Source organism: Rissa tridactyla, chromosome 1, assembly GCF_028500815.1.
Source record: "Rissa tridactyla isolate bRisTri1 chromosome 1, bRisTri1.patW.cur.20221130, whole genome shotgun sequence".
Classification (NCBI taxonomy): Eukaryota; Metazoa; Chordata; class Aves; order Charadriiformes; family Laridae; genus Rissa; species Rissa tridactyla.
In genome coordinates this window covers 7,589,405-7,605,696 of record NC_071466.1, presented here as the reverse complement: position 1 = coordinate 7,605,696, position 16,292 = coordinate 7,589,405, and the positions used below count along the sequence as shown (strand labels likewise).

Here is a 16,292-nt window from a genome sequence, read left to right as displayed (position 1 = left end):
CGAGCTGCACCCTGACCCCAGCCCTGATGTGTGGACTCAGGTAGGTCACTCAGCACCCTTGCCACAGTTTCCCCACAGCCAACAAGGAATGGTCATAGGGCGTTAATCATCAAGCAGATGCCATCATAGAATCATAGAATAGTTTGGGTTGGAAGGGGCCTTTAAAGGCCATCTAGTCCAACCTCCTCTGCTGTAAGCAGGGGCATCTTGAACTAGATAAGGTTGCTCAGAGCCCCGTCCAACCTGGCCTTGAACACCTCCAGGGATGGTGCATCTCCCACCTCTCTGGGCAGCGTGGGCCAGGATCTCACCACCCTCACAGCACAGAATTAGTTCCTCAGATTTCATCTAAATCTCCCCTCTTTTAGCTTAAAACCCTTCCCCCTCATCCCATGGCTCCCCTCCCTCATCCAGAGTCCCTCCCCAGCTTTCCTGGAGCCCCTTGAGGGACTGGAAGGGGCTCCAAGGTCTCCCCGGAGCCTTCTCTTCTCCAGGCTGAACCCCCCCAACTCTCTCAGCCCGTCCTCCCAGCAGAGGGGCTCCAGCCCTCCCAGCATCTTCGGGGCCCCCTCTGGCCCCGCTCCAACAGCTCCGTGTCTCTCCTGTGCTGAGGCCCCAGAGCTGGAGGCAGCACTGCAGGGGGGTCTCCCCCGAGCGGAGCAGAGGGGCAGAATCCCCCCCCTCACCCTGCTGCCCACGCTGCTGGGGATGCAGCCCAGGCTGTGGGGGGGTTTCTGGGCTGCCAGCGCGCATTGACGGCTCATGTTGAGCTTCTCATCAACCCCAAGTCCTTCCCAGCAGAGCTGCTCTCCATCCTTTCATCCCCCAGCCTGTATGGACACCGGGGGTCCCCTGACCCAGGTGCAGGACCCCACACTTGATCTTGTTGAACCTCATGATGTTCACACAGCCCCATCATGCACAACTTGACCACCTTCAAACCTACTTGTTATTGATGGCTTCAAACCAGACGTTGCCCTGGGAGCCATTTAACTCTTGGAGACCATTAGGAATGAGCATGTCCCCCCACTGTTTCCCTTGGTTTGCCAAAGGAATTTATTTGGGCATAAGTACCTAAATAAAACCTATATATACATGAATATTTAATGAATATACAAAAATACAAATATAAATAATATAAATACCATGGATAATATACATAAATAATAAAAATAAATCCCAGGATAGACCTGGGAGGAGGTCACAGGCACGCGGGGTCCGCAATATCTATTTTTTTTGGTATAACGAGGTTAGAAAAGGGAATTCCTCCCTTTACCCCCGATGACCTTGGAAGAGTTGCTTACTGTGTCCCACGCTCCGTTCCCTCACCTGGGAATAATAACACAGGGGGAGACAGAGCGAGTTTAAAAACCGTTGCTGCTGTGCTCTTCGGTTTCACCAAGGAATTGTTTCCCAGCCTTGGAGCATCCAATTACGCTGATTTGCGGAGGACTGTAAGGACATCTCCCCCTGCTCCCATCCTCCTTCCAGATGCTGGGGAGCCTTCACCTGCGCACAAGCCCAGCAAAGGCCACAAAGGACAAGTCCTGCATCAACCATCCTTCCTCTTCTCTGGCAGAAGGTCGCTAGGAGATCATTTTGGCTGCTGGGTGGCCCAAAAGCTTGCCCAAACAGTCTCTATCCTTGCAGATGTTCAAAACCCACCCAGCAGGGACTCCTGTGAGCAGCAAGGTTCTCAGGAGTAATAAGGACTTGGAGAATTTGGCTTTTAAAAAGAACCCAAACAATAAACGACACTTATAAGATGCCTAATTTGAACAGAAAATGAGAACAATTAGCCACAGCATCACTTATGCATTAATGAAGAGGCGCTTACGTCCCAGGGCTGAGCGTCAGAGCAAACACTTCTCTCGCAATAGGCTGCAAGGAAGGAAAAACATGGAAGTGGGAGAGCAGATGAGGATCCAAGGGGAAAGAAAAGCCCGAAGGGTGCCTTGAAAGATGAGGAGCGACACAAGGAGGGATGAAGCCTTCAAGATCCTCTTGGGTTTAACATCTGAGCTGACCCAACCCGGGAATGGGGAGGAAACACAGAGCAGCAACGGCGGCCATACGAATTTGTTGGAGCAGACAGGAGGGATGGTACGTGGAAGGATGGGAGGGTGAGCAATCTGCATTTAAATATGCAAGTAAATAAGTCTAATTATCCTTTGCACCAGCGTCAGAGAGCAACACCACGACTCTCCAGCTCTAGGACAGCTTTCTGCTTGAGTCCTGCCATCACCAGACCCTTGGAAGGTGAGCAGACAAAAAGCTGAGTCAAAAATCACGGCTGGCCAAAACAGATGAAAGGACTGTGGGCACTTCTGGAAAACCCTTTCCCTACCACCTCCAAAAATCCCTGGCCATTTTCTCACGTCTCAGCTGACCAGCACCATCACCCCTGGATGCACCTGAGCCCACGGCATCACTCGCATCCCTGGCAAGATCCAGAGCCGACGCTGAACTACAGCAAAAATCAAAAATCTCATGGCTTGAAGCATTTCCTACCCACCGGCGTGGGAAAGGAGATGACTGTCGGCTCTGCCGTGCCCCACAGTCCCCGGTGGGACACAAGAGTCAAAACGCAGCTTCATTTTAAACCTGCATGAATCGACTACCTGTTTGATGGCAGGGTGTCACCTCTAAAACTCCCCAGGGCAGAAAATCAATCCTTCAAAAGCATAAACACCTTCACATGGGTACGGGGAGAAGCAAAAAAGGCTGCAATTACACTTTGGTCACAACAACTCCCAGCTCTGCTCTTTTCTACCCCCACCCCGGCCTCGGCGGTGGTGGGCTCTGCCAAAGAAAGCTCTGGAAAAACACAATTGCAGCGAACCCTCCTTGTGAACGTAGGCGCAGGGCAGCCACCCCATCAATTTGGTTTCGCATTCCCAATGCATCCAAACACCTCTGCCCCAGGAGAGAAATAACAACGGCATCTCGCAGCAAGGAGTTTCAACGCTCCGAATCCCAAAACGGGGACTCTTCCCGGGGTGAAATCAGGGCACCTCTATGTAGCCTGGGGATGATGGAGGGGGACACGGAGGGATGTGCCACCCCCCCGCCGCCGCGCTGCGTTAAACATGGCAGCATCCCAAGGCTGCCCCACCCAAGCGGCCTAGGACGCTTTGTCTTGGGGATGCTCCCGGCCTGGGATGCTGCCTGGGACCATCCTGCGCCTGGGGTACCCCACAGGCATCTGGGACCCCCATCCACGCGTGGGCCCCTCGGGATGCAGCAATGCGGTGGGGATACTGCTCCTTCGGGATGGTGGCACAGCGGGCGGGTTTCTGGGATGTCAGGGATGAGCTTGGAAAGGACCAGGTGCTACTTGCACATCCCGGGGAAGCGACCCAAACATCCCCCTGCTCAAAGCCAAGGTGATGCTGGGTGTCTCTGAATTTTGGGATGTGGCAGGGGCCGGGGCGGGGGGCATGGACACCCCAACCTGCTCCAAACCCAACCGGGAAAAAGGATCCCCGTGGATTCACTACCTGCACAGCACCTACCCACACTCCATCAGCGACACCCAGAAAGGTGGGGAACCAAACCAGGACACCCAGAGAGGTGGGAAATTTTAAGGACAACCCCCCCACACCCCGGGCAGGAGATCACCAAACCCCTCCTGAAATGCTTCAAAGCCGCATTCACCCATCCCCCAGGGTGGGATGTTTCCCCTGGGGATGGACAAGAGGGGACCAGAGGAGGGCTGGCGAGGACATGGGGGTGGGGATGGCGGGGTGTCTCACCTGTAGGACGAGCTGACCCCCGCCGCCACCTCCTCCTTGATCTGCCTGTTGAGAGCATCGGCGGCCGCCCTGCCCCTGCCCGCCTCCGGCGGCGCCTCCTCCGCCTTCTTCCGACCCTTCTCTCTCCCATCCCCGGCCCGCACCGCTTTGGGGTGTTCATCCTCCCCCTCGGGCTCTTCCTCCTTTTTTTCGGGAGCGGGAAGCACCTTCCGGCGCTTCTCCTGAGCCGGTTTCTCCGGAGACCCGCGGTCCAAGGCGAGGACGGGGGAAGGTCCCGGTTTGGGGATCCAGGGGTGGTCACCCCGCTTGGGGATGGGCCAGGCACGGAAATCCTTCTGGTACTGCGTCTCCTTCTCGAAGGGTGTATCCGAGGGCTGGTACTCGCTCTTGGGTTTGCAGCTGGGCTCCGGTCGCTGCACCTTCCAGGGCTTGTAGTCGTGTCGCATCACCGAATCGGCCGGGGGAGAGGCGTGGGGGGCCGGGCCGGGCCGGGTGGGACCGGGAGCCGCATCCCCCGCTCCATCGCCGGCGGGCTGGGTCTCGATGGGGGCGGCGGGGCGCGGAGGGGCGGCGGGGGCGGCGGGATGCTCGGTGGCTTCGGAGTATTTGGTGAAAACCAGAGGGACGGCGATGTCCGCTTTGTCCAGCTGGTTCCAGAAGCGGGCGATGCAGCAGGCGCGGGTGATGCAGGGCCAGGCCATGGCGGCCCCCGCGCAAGGAGCGCACCCGCTCCGCGCCGCACCGCGCCCGCGGCCGCAGGATGGGGATGGGGACGGGGATGGGGATGGAGGGTGAGGGCGGGGGGGGGGGGGGGGGGGGGGGGACACAAGCCAGGACACGCCCCCGCCGCACCGGAGGGGGCCGGGCATCGCGGGGGGGAGGGGCTTGTCTGGCGCCGGTGGTGGTGGGGGGGCACATGTGCGAGCACCCACCGGCGTGCACACACACAGGGAAGGGGGGGCCGTGCGTGGGTGCACACACCCGCACAGGAACGTGCATGCGCCCACACGCGTGTGCACCCACGTGTGCGATCGCACACATGCACCCACATGTGCAAGTGCAGACGCGTGCACACGCATGGGCAATCATGCACGTGCACCCACATGCAAGTGCACGCGCGTGCACGCACACGTACGGTGGCACACATGCACCCACATGGGCGCACACACACACACGCACACATGTGCACAGTCACAAACGTGGGCCCACACGCACGCGCATGCATGTGCATACACATGTATGGCGGCACACATGCACCGAAATGGGTGCACACACATGCACACACATGTACAGTCACATACATCCACCTACATGCACAGGCACATGCATGCACACACATGTACAATTGTACACATGCGCCCACGTGCACGTGCACACAAAAGCGCACATGTACAATCGCATGCATGTGCACACACATGTACAATCATACACATGTGCCCACAAGCGTATGTACAGATGCGCATACACGTGTACAGTCGCACACGTGCACCGAAATGGATACACACACACATGCACACGGGTGCACAGTCACATACATGCACCCACATGCAATGCACAGGTGCACGCACATGTAGTCACATACGTGCACCCCCGTGCAATGCACATGTGTGTGCACATGTACAATCGTGCACATGCACCGCAATGGGTATACACACACACGCGCACACGTGTACAGTCACACACATGCAATCCTATGCACATGCACACACACATACAACCACACACTTGTGCCCACATGCATAAGCACACACGTGCACACACATGTACAACTGCACATATGCACCCACATGGATGTACACACACATGCACACACGTGCACAGTCACACACATGCACCTCCATGCAATGCACACGCATGCATACACATGTACAGTCACATACATTCACCCACCTACATAGGCATACACGTGCATGCACATGTACAATCATGTACATGCACCAACGTGGATATACACACACATGCACACACATGCACACACATGTAGAATCACACACATGCACTGACATACACCTAGATCCGTGCACACACGTGCACAGACACGAGCACGCACAGATGCATGCAGAGGTGCACACGTGCATACAAATGCATGCCCAGCACACGTGGACACACGTGTCCACACACATATATACACGCACAGGCATGCCCACTTAACGTGCACACACACCTGCACAAACACATGTGTACATGGTCACACACTTACCTGCACATTTATATGCATTACACATGCAAAGACATAGGTGAACAGACACATGTGCGCACATGTGTGCACATGCATGGACATACATAATGTGTGCATCATTGCACACTCACATCTGCACACACACATGCACGTACACAGATGTGTACACACATGTGCTAATGCATGTGCATGCCCGATCACAAAGATGCACCCCCATACACATGTGCAAGCACAGATGTGCACATAGATGCATGCAGGCAGACGTGCACGCAGATGTAAGTACAAACACACGCACACGCACAGCTGGACACGGTGGTACACACACACAGAGCTGCGCTCACACTTGCACACGCGTGCACACACTCCATACACGCACGTGTATACACAAACACGTGCACGCCTATATGTGCGTGTGCATGTGCGCACATCTGCATGCACAAGCACCTGTGCACACACCTGCACACATGTGCACATGCACACACATACATAAAATCACCCACGCACGCACAGGCACACAAATGTGTATACGCAAGCACACGCATATCCATGCTGCACATGCATAGAAACACATGAACATATGCACACACGTGCATATATGCACTCACATGTACACTCCCACCTGAATGCACACAGGCACAGACAACATATGCACGCACACACACAGGGACACACGCAGACACGTGGACAATCTCACATAGGCACATACATATGCACAATTGTGGGCACACACACGCACACAAACGCATGCAGGCAAGTGCACGCACACGCACACATGCATGCACGCAAATGCGCACACACACACACGTGTGCATGCACGCAGATACACACACACATGTGTGCACGCACGCAGATGCACACCGAGCTGCATACTGCACACACAGGCACCGACAATCACCTGCACGCGCAGATTCACGCGCACATATGTGCACACATGTGTACACACACGCATGCACACTAATGTGTTCACGGACGCACATGTACATACACATTTGCACACACGTGCGCTCACGCATGCAAACAGGAGCACAAGCAGGCACGCTGACACCTGGGGCACCAGCTCACGCACGCCTGCCACATGCGCACGCGGCCACAGAGACACTCGTGCGCGCACAAACACACGCTTGCGGATGCGCACACGCATGCACACCCCTCCCTGATGCGCACACACGCAGACATATGCGTGTGCAGATACACGCGTGTGCAGATACACATGCGCACGCGCACACGTACATTCTTGCATGCGCATTGACGCCTACGCGCACACGCAGACATTTGCACACACCCGTGTGTGGACATACACACTTGTGCACACAGTTACGCACATACACACAGACGCGCGGCGATGCACGCACACACGTGCGCGCAGACCCAGACGCACATACACCCCCCCCCGCACACACTGGTGTGCACACACGTGTCCACACACCCACGCAGATCTCCAAGAGCTGTTGCGTTGCCAGCCTGCTGAACCGACTGTCCGTCCCGCCCCCCCGCCCACCCCCGGGGTTTTTATGGATAAAGCCAAACGCACACACGCGTGCACAGCCTTGTGCGCACACACACAAACACACACACAGACACACACACACACACACTCTCACACGTATTTTATTATTTTATTTTATTTTGGCTGGGTTTTTTGTATTTCATCGCAGGTTTGGAGCTGCAAAACCTACCCAACCCCCCCCCGAACCCACTTCTGCTGCAAGGCCAGCTGATGGCTGCCGCAACTCATATTCCCGGGGTGGATTCCCAACCCCAGATCCCACCTTGTACTACACTCCCCACCTTCCTTTCCAGCCTTGCCTCCACCCTCTCCCCTCTGACCTTCCTCCATCTTTCCATCTCACCATCCCTACGTCTCTCCATCCCTCCAACTCTCCATCCCTCTGTTAGCCATCCCTCCATCCCTCCATCTCTCCATCCTCCATCCCTCCATCTCTCCATCCTTCCATTCCTCCACCCCTCTATCTCTCCATCTCTCCGTCCCTCCATCTCTCCATCTCTTCATCCTCCATCTCTCTATCCCTCCATCCTCCATCCCTTCATCCTCCATCTCTCCATCCCTCCATCCCTGCATCTTCCATCCCTCCATCCTTCATCCCTCCATCCCTCTATCCTCCATCCCTCCCTCCATCTCTCTATCCTCCATCCCTCTATCCTCTATCCCTCCACTTCTCCATTTCTCCATGCCTCTGTCTTCCATCCCTCCATCCTCCATCCCCCCCTCTCTACCTGCATCTTTCTCTTTATTCCCTTTCTGTATTACTGCACCCAATAAAGTCCATTTTCAACCTGACCGCAGCCACCTTCTGGTCTAACCACATGAAAAAGACCCCAAACTTGAAGCTGGCAGGTCTTTACCAGCACGGCTGCGCTGCCACCATTTCCACCGGGAATATAATCCCAATAAAACCAGTGATCCCGGTGCCTCCCAAATCCATGGACTCGAATATTGAATTACAATGAGAAAAAACAATTCCCGCCAGGCAGCGCCTGCAGCTGCTGGGAGTGCAGTGAAAAATGGGATTACTCCTGCCGGGATTGTGTCTTTAATCCGATGCTTTGTATCCCCTTATTGAGCGTTTGACCCTGAGGTGGGGGGGGGGTTTTTGCTTGTCTTTGCCTTGATTTGCTTAATTTCCTTCTTGCCTGTAGGTAAATTGTGAAAACCCATTTTACAGATGGGATCGGAGCTCTCGCTGGTAGGGGTGGCCAAATGAAAGAGCAGCCTTTGGAAAAAATCAATAAATTAATTAAAAATAGAGGTGTTTATACACAGGTGTTGCTTTGTCCACAAGGATTATCTCATCCTTGTTTTATATCCAGTGCAATTAAAAGGGATGATTATAATTAAAGATTTAGGAAGCTCCTGAGCATCTCCCAGGTCGGGACCGAGCCCTGGGGCACCGATGCACTGTGTATTGCTTTTGGAACTATGGTGGGTGCTCCTTGTCACCCACGATAGATATGCTAAGCACTTTTTAGGCTGATTTTTACCTTTAAAAACAATATTATGAAGGCACGTGGCTCTTCCTGCACTTTCCTTTTGCAGAAGATCATCTCATCCAGGTCATGCAGCAGAAATGGGAGAGTTGTCCTGAAGCTGCTGGTGTCAGACCCCAGCCCTGTGTTTCCATGCACGCTTTTTCCACATCTTTTTGCATCTGATGGACTGCGGTATTAAAGAATATATATATATATATATATATATATCCCAAGGTCTGCGAGGAAGACGTGCAACCAAAAGATTGCAATGGGATCACGGTTGTCGGCCGCTGAACGTCAAGGATGTGTTTGTTTACAAATATTCTCTGCAATTTCATTTATCTCAAAGATGCCACAGTGATTTTTGAGGGTGTAAAACCCATGGAATGGTTTGGGTTGGAAGGGACCTTAAATATCATCCAGTTCCAACCCCCTGCCCCGGGCAGGGACACCTCCCACCAGACCAGGTTGCTCCAAGCCCCGTCCAACCTGGCCTTGAACCCCTCCAGGCATGGGGCAGCCACAGCTTCTCGGGGCAGCCACAGCTTCTCTGGGCAACCTGGGCCAGTGTCTCACCGCCCTCACAGCAAAGAATTTCTGCCTCAGATCTCATCTAAATCTCCCCTCTTCCAGTTTGAAGCTGTTCCCCCTCATCCCATCTTGGTCTGAGACCTGATGCCCACAGATACCATGCATGTTCTTGGGCGCTTCCAGCAGAAAACATTCGGAATTGCATTGCCATTTTGGGGTTTGCTCTGCTAAAAGCTATTAGACTAATTAATTGTCCTTAGTATAAAGGGAAGGTAATATATTAGTGTGTTCCTGGTGGGTGCGAGCCCGTACAAACCCATCTCAGCATCTCCCTCTTGGGAGCACCCACCAGTGCCTTCACACCAGGGTTTTCACAGCACCTCGCACCCATTCCAGGAGGGAGATTGGTCCCCTGCACCAAGTGATTTTGAACCTTTTTCTGAGCTTCCCTCATCTGCAACGAGCCTGGACTCATCTTGCACGAAAACACTCTGTCATGCACTACCCATCTTTTTTTAATTTATTTATTTTTTCTTTTTGTAAGAAGACACATGGGCAAAAGTCCTCGGTGACAGTTTTGCAGCGTCAGGAGCCTCTTCGCTGCTCTGCAGATACCAGGCAGACCTGGATGGAGTTAGAAGCTGCAGACTTAAAAAAAAAAAAATAAAATAAAAAAAATTGCTTAGCGTCTCCTGCAGTGCAATATATAGTTATATATAAATCTTGTAGCATGGCTGCTCATTCACTTTCAGGAATAAGCTATGGAAATAGTTTAATAGCTTACGTCAAGTAAAATCCATTAGCTCTAATCAGCCGAATTGATTTGCTGGCTGCAAACCTCGCTCGGAGAGGATGGGAGTTAAATACATAAAAATGCCTCCGTGTTTAAATTAGAGCTGCCGTGGTAGAAAGCAGGAATAACTTTCTCCATCTCCAGCCTCTTCTGGGAAAAGGCCATGGCCGAGAGTGACGCCACATGGTGGGACGTTGGTGTTGGGGATGGCCAAGGACTTGGGTGTCACTCAGCGTGGGACTGTGCCCATATGGGGTTCGATCCTGCCCAAAAATTTGCATGACGTTAAGGGCACCATGGTGGGTTGCCCTTCCTTCTCCCCTCTGACCTTCTTCACTCCATCCCTCCATCTGTCCATCCTCCATACCTCCATTTCTCCATCCCTCCATCCCAGTGCCCACATCCCTGCAGGCCCGGTGTTTTGCAGCACCCAAAATCAGCTTTTTATTTGGATAGAACCCCTGTTGGTTGTTCCTGGTCCCATCCATGCTGGGATCCTCTGGTGTGGAGGCAAGGAGTATCTCCAAGCATCCTCCATGCAACGATAACAGGGAAATTTTGGGAGCTGATTAATGGGGCACCTGGTGAATCTTCTCCTGGCATCCTCAGATGAAGCCACGATGTCTTTCAGTTGAACTGAAGCTACTGGAGACCATCCAGGGGCAGGTCTGAGAGTCCCTCCTGCATTTCATGACAGTGTGAAGAGCACGCTCGTGGGCTGGACAATGTGAGTGGATGCTCCTGCTGTAAGGGCTCACCCAGATTTATGGTTTTCTCTGCTGGACCTGATGACGAAGAGGGATCGGCTTGTTTTCTTGGACCACCAGCTGACATCTCATCACATGCTGTCCCATTCAACGTGCTGTGCACATTCCCCCCCCCAGCCCTGTACACAATGTACCCACCAATTATTATAAGAAATAATGTTATGGCATTGTAGGAACGGTGTGGCAAAGCTCAGTGCAAGACATCATCAGAGGGGAAGGTGGTTTTATTTAGAAAAAAAGCGTTGTGAAGTGGTAGCCATCTCAAAAGGAGGCACCTGGCTCCTGGCTAATCACCAGCCTCCCCACAAGTGTTGGAGGAAGGGGATGGTGGCTCATCTCATTGCTCACGGGAGATTACCGACAAGAGCTGTAATGAAGTGAAAATTAAAAAAAGAAATCATAACAAGGTGGGGCGGGGGTAAGCCCTGTATCTCCTTAGGAGCCTTTCTCCTCCATTATAGAGAGACCCTGGACATCAGCTTCATGGGCTAAAGGTAGGTGAGACTCCAGCTCCAAAGCTAGACCTGGACCACACCTGGAGACCCCCCAGTGAAGTGTGTTCAACTCCACACTACCCAAGTTAGATGTAGGAAAGCTGTATTTACCTATATTTATCTTCAACGGCGCTGCTGCCTCTGTGTCCCTGCCAAGGCAGGGTTGTCCCAGGAACTCACACAGGTACCAACTCTGCACCAGTGATGCTTGTCCAAACTGCTCCTGTCCCCAGCAAGTATCACCGAGGGACAAGGGAACATGACAACACCGCAGGTAGCAACTTACGGGGGATTTTTACTGGCTTCTCACATCTTAAATCATTTGATAATCACACACAACTGCTGGGAACGAGGAGCTGCCTGGGGTGTTCTTGTTTTCCTTGTCAACTTTGTTTATGATTCATATATATTGGGAGGGTGCTTCAAGGCTGAATGGGATGGAAGCCAAAGAAAATCCATATCGGAGTGCTGCATAAAGGGAATAATTCAAGTGCATGAAAAGAAGAATTTGACTGATAATTCAGGTGCTCAAAAGGACGTGAAATTCTGTAATGAAAATCGCTGGTATAACACAGCCATATTTCAGAAGAAGTGATTTTGCAACAGGTAGAAGAGGGAGTAAAATCCTAAAGACTGTATTTTAAAAGAATTTACATTTTTAAAAAAAATAGCAGCAGGCAGAAGTGAGTTTCTCTCACACCCATGCTCTTACTCAGAGCCGGAGATGGACAAAGATCAGGCTTGGTGCAATGGTATCACATAGCTTTTGTGTGGTGGGAAGATCGCGAGCAAGGAGGACCTCCCAGGGGAGATACACTTACTGCTGGTAGAGTGATGGTACAGGGAGTGATGGAGCTCAGAGAAACCACTGGACAACTACTAGAAGGATACCTTCAGTTTCCTTCTGATAATTTTCCCGACTGGATGGGAAATTAAGTTGGTGGGAAGTTCTAGGAGTACATGCGAATGACTCAGAGGCTTTAGGGGAAAAAAAGAGAGTTATCTATAATAAGAAGAGAGGAGCAGTGTTCCAGAGAGAGCTTCTAGCTCGTCCACTGGGGCATGAAGTCCCATAGGGTCTACTTGTGGTGGGGCTTCAACAAGGGACTCAACAAGGAGCCATGACCAGCTTCTCCTGGCAGGGCAAAGCAGGACAGCTACGCAGTGTCCTGGCTTCCCGTACATGCCGCTGCGTTGCCCCTTGCATGCCTCCCTTCAGGTCCTCCATGTTAGGCTACCTCAGCCCTGACCCTGGAGCGTGGCCAGGTCTCCATGTGCAACCTGCTCCACTCGTGACGTCTGATGGGCACGCCCTGCCATGCTGACTTGCAAAGCTTGGTGACTCAGGGCTTTACAGGCTCCTCCTCATACTCGGAGAAGGACATTGATCAACTGCAAGTTGCAAGGGCTGACGATAAAGGGATTACAGAGGACGACCTATTGAGGGATTAAAGGAATTTAATAGTCCCAGACTAAATGCAAGCCATAAGAGATTGGATAAATGACTATAAATACCTGAGAAAGAAAACGCTAAGGAGAATGTAGCCGGAGCTATATCATGGGCCACATGTGTGTGAGTGCTTGAGCATGTTAGAAAATAAGGAGAAATGGTGAGAAACTTACAAAAGATGGAGCAAAATGAGGTTTAAAAGCCATGGAAGTGAGAATTAAGCAATAAGGGTAAATTAAACAGCAGCAAAATTTCCCAGGAGGTGCTAAGATGGGACTTGTAGGGATTGCTAGTGATCAGCGCTGGGCGGTCCCAGAGGTCTCTGCCATGCCTGTCTCTCTGATGCTCCCAAGGAGAGCAACCACCCTAGCCTTCCCACAGCTGAAACCCAACTCAGCAACAGGAACAAGAGAAGGAAGATGTAAAAGTCACCAGAGAAACATGCGGGTGCAGGAGAAATTGGATGGGTCTTTTAGTAGTTAGGGCCTGCCATGGAGAGGTTCACCTAAGGGCCAGTGAAGTTTTCTCCACTGTTATCATTGCTCTCAAATAACAAATCATCACCCATGTCCAGACAGGGAGAGGCTGAATGACTTGCTGAAAGTTACACAGAAAGCCTGGGAATAAATCTGTATCTTCTCATTTCCCAGTAGAAATCCTTCCCACCCCATATAATCACTTCTCCCACAGCAGGGAAGATGGGGATTGTGATACTACAAGGACAGATATGATGTAAGGTGGCTTTTATCTAGCAAAAGGACACTGCAAGGCATGGTGATCCCCCACAGACACAGCAGGATGACTCTTCACATCTCCATTTCCAGCCCAGACTCATGTGAAGTCACTGTAAAGCTAAAGTCCTTCTTCCTATTTTGACCTCATGGGTTTTCACACCGGCCTAGCTCCATCATGAGGTTGGTTTTTGGTTTTGGTTATATTTCCTTTCAGTCCTCAAAGATGACCCCATGGCTACTAAGAGTTGTGAAGGATGTTCCTAGAGTAGCAAGACCCTTTAGTAAGGTTGGTGTTGACCATGATGAGACCAGGACCTATCTGCAAAGCAGCGCCAGAGCTGATGGAGGTACGTTTTTAGACAATCACACACATCTGCAGTTCCCCTGCCAGAATATAGACAGTGGCAGGAGGAGAGAGCAAGAGGAAAGGAGGAGAGCTGGACAATGTGACTGGCAAAGAGCAAGGTGAGACCTTCAGAGATGGCTCCCTGCAGAGAAACGAGTTGCCTGTTTGAGGCTGGGGTGTAGTCTCAGGTGCTAAGCTGGGCTGAAATAGGCCTTTCAAGTTCCTGCCCTTCAACCCCTCCTGCTAGATTAAAGTCTTCCTTGGAGAGATCCCAACACTTGCAAAGAGCAATTTGCCTCTCTCTTTTATCTAAATAAGTTAGATAAATTCACTGTGGAGGTTTGTGTTCCCGGCTGTGACTCTGCAGGGATCCTGGGCTGCATAGTTTGGACTTCAGCATCCAACATTTAGATGCTGAAAGCCAGGTGAGATCCTAGAGTGAGTTTGGACGGAAAGGGTCTCCAGGGTTTCTGCTCCAAGCCCCTGCTCAAAGCAAGGCTGACAAGATCAAGTTGCTCATGGTCATGTCCAGGCGAGGTTTGACTGTCTCCAAGGATGGAGATTCCCGCTCCTTGCCCTCAGATTCCTGTTCCAGGGTTTTACCACCCTCATAGGGAAAAACATGCTTCCTTGTATCTTACAGGAATTTCTTTTGTCCCAGCTTGGGCTGTCACCTCTCTTTCCATCACTGGGCACCTCAGAGGAGAGCCCATCTCTGTCTTCTCTCCATCATCCCAGTTGGGAGCTGCAGACAGCTGTAAAACCCTCTTTGCCATCACTCCCACTGCGCACACCCAGGTCAGCCTCTCCTTGCACAGACAAAGCTCCAGCCCCAACCAGCTTGGTGGATCCACTGGGCTCACTCCCATCTATCCTGTTCTGCCTGGTATTGAGGAGCCCAAACTGGATCCAGTGCCAAGATGGGGTGACAAATCACTGCCCTGGCCATACTGTGGGCAATCGTAACATGTGCATGAAAACAAGCCCTGTCCCAAGCCTGGGAGACCGGCAAAGTTCTCAAGGAGAAGAAAAATGTCGACCGTGGTTGCTTTCTTCTTCATTTCCAAAGTATCAGAGGAATCTGAGGAGGATATAGGGGCCTGGAATGGTTTCTCGGGGAGAAAAAGAATCAACTGGGAGTTGGATGGGGTCTGTAGAGCCTGAATGGCTTCAGCATATCTGGCAGCACTCGGTTTTACCTCTTGATTCAACCATCTGTTGGTAACCAAGACAACTACATGCATGAGGCTGACCTGGATATCAGGACGTAGGCTGTAAAAATCAGGGCTCAGTGTTTGGGCATGTCACCTACTGCTTAGCCAGTTTAGTGCTTCAGAGACACAGCTCTGCTTTTCCCTAAAACAAGCCACAGATTTTATATTATCGACACATAGCAAGGAGAGGCATCTCTCTCGGCTCCTCCTGACTGTCTGGAAATCTCTGATCCCTCTCTAATTTAAGCAGAACGTTTCAAAGTCCTCCATAAGTAGGTATTTTTCTCTCCTGATTTAAGGAAGTTGAAAGAAAGTGACATATCTACAGCAAAGCAGGACATAAATATTTATTACCCAGCAGAGCCTTGCTTCATTCCTCGGTCAGCTCTTCCAAGGAGCCAACTCGTTCGTAGTAAATCCAGAACATGGGGCTTTCCTTGTCATAAACCCTGCCCCCGGCCTCCAAACAAAAAGCTGGACTTTTTGCAATACAAGTGCTTGGGGAATCAGCAATACAACTGCTCCAAGGCTTAGCCTGGAATTTCTGGGAGAAGAAAATGCTTTCCCTATATCTGGGTGTCCCCAGGGCTCAGGTGTGACCCTTTGCACTAGGAAAACCAACAGAGCTCTCTGGTATGGTTGGGCTCTCGTAAGGACAAGCCTGCAGGATGTAAACCACCTCCCCTCCCTAAAACATCATCCATGGACCAGGGATTTCTCTCCAAGGTCTTTCCCCTCCTTGGTCCCACCACGTACCTCCCTGACCATGCCAGGGGTTGCACAGCCCAGGAAGACCAGGGGTCCTGGACCTGCAGATCTCCATGCAGCATTTTGGAAATTGCTGGTGGTTTCTCAGCAGGAAAAAACTCGTCTCCAGGCAACAGAGCTGAAAGAGTTAAAAGACGTCTTTTCTTTCTCAGAGCAGACACAGGTCCCGGCATTTGCAGCAGAAGACAAAGCATGGGGAGAGATGCAAGTGACCTCTAAGCCATTTCAGCTCAATTAAAGCAACTAGTGCCTTTAGAAAAGAGCCTTTGGGGT

General features: G+C 51.9%; 1 protein-coding gene across 1 annotated transcript in view; it reads right to left on the bottom strand.

Moving 5' to 3' along the window:
• MAP6 (microtubule associated protein 6) overlaps positions 1-4,456 on the bottom strand; it is a 36,031-nt gene extending 31,575 nt beyond the window's left edge. Inside the window, exon 1 of the mRNA XM_054188904.1 lies at positions 3,756-4,456. Within this exon, the coding sequence (XP_054044879.1) occupies positions 3,756-4,456 (701 nt within the window). The remainder of the gene's footprint in view (positions 1-3,755) is intronic.
• Between the last annotated feature and the right edge of the window lie 11,836 nt (positions 4,457-16,292).